This window comes from Protobothrops mucrosquamatus, unplaced genomic scaffold (assembly GCF_001527695.2).
Source record: "Protobothrops mucrosquamatus isolate PMUCROS unplaced genomic scaffold, P.Mucros_1.0 scaffold_235, whole genome shotgun sequence".
In the NCBI taxonomy this organism is placed as follows: domain Eukaryota; kingdom Metazoa; phylum Chordata; class Lepidosauria; order Squamata; family Viperidae; genus Protobothrops; species Protobothrops mucrosquamatus.
In genome coordinates this window covers 182,697-190,921 of record NW_015386311.1, presented here as the reverse complement: position 1 = coordinate 190,921, position 8,225 = coordinate 182,697, and the positions used below count along the sequence as shown (strand labels likewise).

The following is an 8,225-nucleotide window of genomic DNA, read 5'->3' as shown; positions in this document are numbered from 1 at the left end:
TAAAGATAAAAGTTCTTAAGAATATTAAAAACCTTTAAAATACATAGAAATCAATAAAAGTGCCTAGCTTTCGTCGGCATCCGCTGACATCTTCAGGGCTTAGAATGCTGGTCAATGGGAAAGTCCCTTTATAGGTTTAATTAGGGCGTGTGCACGACTCTTCGATCTCGTCACTGGGCCGGTTATACTAGAATGTACTTTTATCTTTAAATTATTATTATTAAATTATTTATTCCCTGGTGCTCACGTCTATTGACTGACTTTGAACATGGATATACCCGGGGATCACATTTTTAAAGTAATTTCGTATACTTTAAATCCCATAAAGTGTATGGCTAACTGATGAAGGCAAAAAAGCCAGAAATGGTCCATCTTAGTCTCCCAATTTAATTCTTTACTCTTTGTCAGAAAAAAGAAATTTGGATATAAAAATATTTCGCAGTTGCGACTTGAGCCTGCAAAAATACGACTCTTGGGAATATCCATTCGTTAAAATAATGATCACCAAGAGAATACTTAAACAGAGTTTAATTAATCAACCTAGCTTTCGTCAAAATACATATGACATCGTCAGGGTTAAAAGGCAAGTAAAAGGGGGGGAGACTTATATACCGTTATCAAACGTCCTGTTAACGTTTGATAATGGTATATAAGTCTCCCCCCCTTTTACTTGCCTTTTAACCCTGACGATGTCATATTTCTTCCAACAAGCTACTGCGCTGAAATGCAGAGAGTATTTCTAAAACATTTTCCTCCATGTATGATTGCACGGATTTTTAAAAATTATTATTGTTCTCAATGTTTTTCAGCATAGGATGATTATATAGACTATTATGCAGAAAGAATATAAAGAAAGAACAACACTCCTATAGCAATTTCAACATAGCCACTTCTTCCATTCTTTCTATCACTTTCCCTTTTCAAGACAATTCTTAAGGATGCAGAAGTCATTGCCACCTTGGCATTCAACCACTATCCCCTTTTACAGGTAGTCCTCAACTTACAATAGTTCATTTAGTGACCATTCAGAGTTGCAATGGCACTGCAAAAAGTGACTTATGTGGCCATTTTTCACACTTACGCCTATTGCAGCATCTCCATGGTATGTGATCAAAACTCAGATGCTTGGCAACTGACTCTGTTTATGACAGTTGCAGTGTCACGGGATCATGTGATCACCTTTTGCAACCTTCTGAAAAGCAAAATCAATGAAGAAGCCAGATTCACTTTTAACAACTGTGTTATTAACTTAAAACTGCAGTGATTCACTTAATAGCTGTGGCAACAAAGGTCGTAAAATGGGGCAAAACTCACTTAACAATTGTCTCACTTAACAACAGAAATGTTGGGCTCAATTGTGGTCATAGGTTGAGGACTGCCTGTATTTATCTTAGTTCTTTTTTAGATCAGTCAAGGTGGGAACATTATTTCTATTAAGGGGTAGAGATCTGAAAGTTAAAAGATAAAAGAAAAGGGGGTCATGCTAAAGCATGAATAGGTAAGGTCAGCTACATTAATTAATTTGATTATATATTATTAATACAAGAAAAGCAGTGAGAGCCACATACAAATTATTTATAATAGTAATTGCATCAATTCATTGTTTACCCCAAGTTCGACTGTCTTTTTCACAGTCTTGGAGCACCATCAATTGGCCCTTCTCTTTGGAATCTCTATCTGGGGTGAGAGTGGGAAGTTTGTGGAAAATGCCCAATAGTCAGTGGAATTTAGACTGAAGTCAATATCTATATCCATAAAAACTTCTATAGGTTTCCACATCTAATAATAAAACCCTCCTTGTGCTTATCTCACCATAAGTTTTTTCTGTTTGGAAAGGTATGGTTCCGTTAGCTGTGCATCATCATCATCATGATCCAACTTCATCAGATCTGAGCTGGCATTAACTAAATGTCCTAAAAAGAAGAAAATAAAATTGGTTTGCATGCTTATAGTAGAAGCTTCATTCTCTTACAAAACTGTTATATTTGTTTTATTAGCTGCGCTAAAGAAATTATAACAATAAGATGAATGAAGGATCGGGGAGTAAAGTAGGTTTCCTTTAAGGTCCAAGGTATTACTTTTGGTCCATGTTCTGTAGCTGGACTTTTGAAAGATAAACACAGAGCAAATGGGAGGATATATCTCTTGCATACAGGTGTTAGAACAGCTTTTTAAAAATGGGGATCTCAAGTTCTAAAATATTATAGAAATACACAGCCATTATAGGCTGAGGCCTACAGATGCTAAGATGCTGTCTTCCAGACAATGTGGGACACAGAAAATGGAAATTAATGGGGTAAGGCCAAAAAACAAATATATTTCCTTTAATTAACATTTTATTAAAATTAACTTAAATATAGTTAAGTGATCATTCCCATGTAATTAATGATTTTCTATTCTATTACATTAGAGAACAAAATTTGATGGAAATTACTGACAAGGCTTTGAGAACTACATCAAAGTGTTCAGGTTGTACATCCTTGTTGCAGATCATAATTTGGTGATTTCTGAGTCCTTTCAATCTTGATTCTTTGTGGGAGAAGGTGCTGATGTTATATCATATTTTAGATTAGTTTTCTTTAAGTAAAAGAGAAAGCAGTTATAGTTTCCCATAACATAAGAAAAGTCACTCTACAGTTCTTGGGGGTTGTGGTCATGACACTTCTACAGACACTAGGTTGAGGCAACCTATCTAAGGTAGATAGACAAGGTAGATAAAATCATGAGTGAGGCTGCATTTGAAATCTTATTGGCAAATTTATCAGCACATAAATGAGAATTCGTACTTCAAGGAAAAGGCCAGTTTTGAGTAAATGCATTAGCAGTACTCTTTTCAATCTAGGTGAAATAATGGATACATTATACCAATAATGATCTGTGTTCATTCTTTTCCCATCTTGACATTTTACCTCCCTTAGGTAATTACTTTTAATTATCACAGTATCATGGGCTCAGCAAAAGCAATGCTTGAGCTACGAGTAAATCCATCTTAGTTTCTCTTTATATCTAGCATAGCTCAAGTAATTAAGCTTCTACAGCAGCCTGGTTATTCTTCTTTTTTTTCTATGAAAGATTTTACTGGACAAATGAGGCCATAATTTCCCGTCTAGCCTCACATTATCTGTGATCAAAAAAGTCACAATAAAAAGAAAGGGGGCATATTATTTTTCTAAATGGCAGCTTAACTTTCAAGAAATCTTTGGGGCTACAATTTGAGAACATTTGGATGTTTCAGGGTCTATGGTTGAAATCCTGATGATCAGATAGTTTGGTTTTAAGACCTTAGAGTTAGTCCTCCTCCACTATATCTGACATTATTTGGCCTGGAAATAGACTTTATTGTCAATGAAAAAAAATGTAAAATGAAAAAAGTAATACATCATGGCTCTTGAGACTGAGATGATCAATTTAAGAGGTTTCTGTTACACTTGAATATAGTTTTGAGAAGGAAATTCAGTTTGCATGCAGAAATGTTGATACAATTGTAATATAAACCATAGTTAGATTTGTTCCTCTATACAGGTACTCATTTACATTACTTGACCATTTTGAAAGTATCCAACTCATTTTCTATGAATTTTTCTGTAACCAAAAGAAGCAACAGACTTAGATGGATCCTGAAGCTTGCAGAATTTTAAATAAATTCTAAGAAATAGGGGAGTCAAAAACAGTTCAGTGAGAATTGAACAAACTGAGAATGCTCAGTAATTATTGGAGGAGGGGGGAAACAGAACACTGGGGATGAGGATGGACTAGAGAAGGCTCAAAGAGGACTGCAATATTTTGTTGAAGAATCCACGTAATATTAAAAGGAGGAATTTAAATAGGCATAATAGTCTTACATTTGGTTGCTACATTTGCAGTAGGTGTCACTGCAACAAACAAAATACAATCAGAATATGACCTTCATTCACCTCACATTTAGGATTTCAAATTACATTCCTCTATTCATTTCCTGCCCCAGATTACTGATGGAAAGAGATTTTTTGAAAACTTTCCCGAACATTTCCTGTAGCATATCTGATTGCAATTTTACCCACAGCAAATCAATAGTTTAAATAGGGTTTTCCCTCTTTCAATTTACATTATGCACACAAATATTTTAGTAATTGTAAGTTCTATTGTATAAATATCCATGCCTACAAATGAAGGAAATTTATGCTTTGTCAGGATTGAATAGATGGTTTCACACTATGACATCCTTTGCAATTTAGAGTAGCAATTCATTGCTTTAATTAAAAGTTCTTTATATCTTCTATTGTGTGATTCTCTCTTAATGCTGACTGAAATAGACTATTTGCAGAACAATGTCCCAGTAGCTTTGGAGCTAAGTATATGCTCCTCTTTTCTTCAATTTTTATTGATCTATCAGACTGGATTAGAACCAAGGCTATTTTCTGAGAAACCTAAGGTGGTGTGGCTTTCACAGTTGTTCTCAACAATTTTTTTAATGAATGGATATTGACAATAAAATGACTAGGAATAGATTCACATATTCTAAAAACATGTGACTATCTCAAATGACCAAATAAAATAATGAATTTGAAAGTGAGGCTGTTGTATTTATTTTAAAAAGTAGCCATTTAGTTCAAAGAAGACATTTGTGTTTAACGGAGACATTTAGTTGCTGGACTGGAGGAAAAAGATAAATATCTAACATAAGGAAAGGTAAAGAAAAAAAATGAGAGTAATGCACTGGAAATGAATTTAATCACTTAAATCTTAGACAAACAGGTCATGCTCAGACCATCTATCTTTTTCTTCTTTCTGCCCAACTGGTTTTGGCAGCCTTTTAAACTTCACTGATCTTTGGAGAAGTGAAGACAATTCTGACTTTAGATAGTGTCTGGCCAGCAGTATTATTAACCTGGGGTTACATTATGCTTTGATTTTTATTTAGTTGCTATTGGTGATTATTTAAAATGATATGGCAAGGAAAAGGCCTGGAGCAGCCTTTGGTAGAGAACACTGCCTGAAAGTAAATGGTTTTCCTGGGGGCCTCTGTGCTGCAAGGGAACAACATGAGGTGAACTTTAAAAAATGTATTTTATTAATTTATTAGTTTTTTATGATGTTCATCTCCTCTTCTTAGGTGACCTTTTGAGTGGTAGCAGTGGCGCTAGGACTGAAGTCAAGGCTTGGGCCTCTCTTTCAGGTCCTGCCTCAGAATTGCCACCAAGTGCTGCTGTTCAGGGTGGTCCAGATTGTGTGTGTGTGTGTGTGTGTGTGTGTGTGTGTGTGTGTGTGTGTGAGAGAGAGAGAGAGAGAGAGAGAGAGAGAGAGAGAGAGAGAGAGAGAGAGACTCTTTTGCTTGGGGTGGGGAGGCTAACATGCCAGCATAATCAACTTAGACATTTTCTGAATGTTTGACATGCCGAACCCAAAAGGTTCACCCTCACTGATTTAGACTGTACTTTTCTTGGCAGCCTGAAGAACTTAAAACATTTCAATACACATCCCCTCATCTCATAACCCTGATAGAAGGATGGTTCTATGTCACCTTCAAAGTCTAAGTATCCCAGCCTCTTCCTCTTCTGAAGAGAGAAAAATGTTTGGTTCTCTTAAAAACAAAGTCTGTGGAGCAAGGTTAGGTGAGAGTGGTTATTATTCTCCTCAGCAGCCTTTGATTAAGGTAGAATTTTACAGACTGGAAGAAGTCTAAATAAATGAACCCAAGGAACATTTGTTTTGAAAAAACTGCTGTTTCAATAGGAATAAGCCCATAATATAGTCAGAAATTTACTTTAGTTTTTTTTTTTACTTAAATTAGCGAATAGTGGGCAATAAATTTATTAATAAATAAATAAAAGAAAATAGAAAAAAAGAAAAACAGAACAAGATATAAAGATATAAAGAAAGATATAAAAACAAAAATGTGGCTTCTGATATTCCTCATAGCAATTATAAGCACAATTACAATTCAACCTCTCTCTCTAAAGTTGCATCATGCCTCTCCTCTTTCCATAATCTATCCTATCCAATCACTAAAAGAAGGCTTGACAGTAATAATATCCATTGCTGCTTTCACTTTTTATTATTCTGCACTATATTGCCTCTGAATATAGATATTCTGTGGGATCATAGGGCACTCTCAAATAATTTAGAAGCACTTCCAACATAAGAAAACTTGAAGTCAAGCACAAACATAACAAAAATGGTGAAGAAAGTCATGTAAATGAATATGTTTAAAGATAAGGAAAATCTAGCCTGAAATTATAATTCTGTTAAGTTTAGGGAGATTTTTTTTAAAATCTCTGCATTTGCAAATTGAGCTGCTTGATTATAAAGTATCCTGTGTCATTAAACTGCAACTGCCTGTGATATTCTTGTCACAAAGTCATTGTCCACACAGCAGGACTGCTTTTCATGAAATGTCCTTGTGGAAAAGTTATAATAGGCATTGTCAATGTTTTAGGAGAGCTTGTACTTGAAGCACAACTTATCCTTGTCTCTGTAACCTAATCTACACACATTAGGGCTGCCCTTGAGCACTTTGATACCCAATAGAAATCTAGAACGTCCTCCTCAACCCAGTTTCTACTTCAGCCAAGTTGAAAATTTCAAAGCTCCATTGATTGTAGTTGGAAAAGAACTTTTTGTGTGTATCTGCACAGATTTCCAACGTACCATGGAAATTACTATCATTGTATTATTATTTTTTTAAAAAAAAAAATTCTAGTACTATTTGAAATTTTCAGAGAATGTATTAAATGCATAATAAATAGTTCAATGGTGACAGAAGGAGAAAATGGTTTTTGTATTGAGGTGCATTAAGTGAAATGCTTAGAGCAGAGCTACATGTTACTGAGAATTTGTCAAATGTCAAATTGTCCTCTCTGAAGTTGAACCCCGCTTCTCACCAATCATGGAACTTCAAAGGAAGTAGACTAAAACCTACTTGATCTAAAGCAAAAATATGTTCTGTAATTCATTGTCCTTGTGATAGTTTAAGTGTCAGATCAAAAATTGCTGCATCCACTATGGTAGTTTCTCTTATGGGACAGACCTAAGAAAGATTCATTTGCCTTATTTGATGCTTGCATAATGTGAAATTTGGACAAGGGACAGAAGCAAGGAAAGAGTGAGACCAGGCAGGGTTATAGACAACAACGTTGACTGACTGGATAGTCAGACCAGCCCTTACAAATCATTATATTAGAGCCAATGGAAGGGAAGAGTTGGACATAGCACAGCGCATTTGATCTTTAAAAACAGACATGGCCTGCAGTTGAAGTTGTATCTATTGTATAATGCTTTATCAAATTGCCTTATACTAAATGCTATCATTAATTCGACTAGCACATATTATATCCTTGGATAAAAATAGTTATTTATGCCTCAACAAAAGAAGAAGAAAGGCATCATCAGAGAGAGGAAAAACAATGAAGGAAGTTTGGAATAAAAGCAGCAAGCTATCTTAAACAAAAAAATATATGCAAATTTTGAAGAGAAATACAAAATATTTCACCAGAGAAGTTTGTGACTGGGCAATCAGTGTTTTCCCACTGCTGAGCTGAAGTGGGTCACAATAGATATTATATGAGAACAACCACGTTAGTACATGATAGCAAAAAATCAGAAGCCTGATAGCATTTTTTCTGAGTAACAAATGTTCTAAAAGACACATTTGGTATGCTGCAGCTCTCTTCATCAGCTCCACAAACTAGCTTGACTGATGTAGGATTTAAATTGAGGTGGGGGGACGGTGGGAAAGATACAATGATGCAGGTTACATGTGAGACTACAAATATCTTATCTATTGCAGTGTGTTAAAATCCAATGTGTTTGTTGAGACAATTGTTTGATATGTGTGAGTTCAACTGGCAGGAATGATAGTTTTCTTTTTAAGTGAAGATACCACAAATTTGAGTTCTTTTCTATAGAAAGCAACACACTGCAATTAATTTTAAGTCTTCTACTAAGAAGAAAGGATACCAGCAAAAAATGTTCTGAACTGAAATGATCTACATTGTAAGCTCCTAAAGATTTCAGGGCAACATATTCAGGGCAACATAATATCAACAGATGTTAGATACTCAGAATTTCTATCCATCGTTCAAAAACATCTGGAAAATGTCAAGTTTTGAAAGATTGTTTCAGGAGCTGGAATGGAACCTCTTTCCCTAAGTCCCTACAAGCAGAACTGTGACTTGTCTTTGCATGACAAGATTACTCCTTTTTTTTAGTAGTACTAAAAGTGGTACATCAAGAATTAGTCACATTTA

At 35.0% G+C, this 8,225-nt stretch overlaps 1 protein-coding gene across 4 annotated transcripts in view; it reads right to left on the bottom strand.

Annotated features, from left to right (window-relative positions):
* GDAP1L1 (ganglioside induced differentiation associated protein 1 like 1) overlaps positions 1-8,225 on the bottom strand; it is a 39,620-nt gene that overhangs the window by 5,825 nt on the left and 25,570 nt on the right. For 3 of the 4 annotated variants that reach the window (XM_015829724.1, XM_015829717.1, XM_015829728.1), the window contains one exon: positions 1,813-1,913. The exons of the other annotated variant lie outside the window; for it this stretch is intronic. In XM_015829724.1, coding sequence (XP_015685210.1) covers positions 1,813-1,913 — 101 coding nt within the window. The remainder of the gene's footprint in view (positions 1-1,812; positions 1,914-8,225) is intronic. 4 annotated transcript variants of the gene reach the window in all.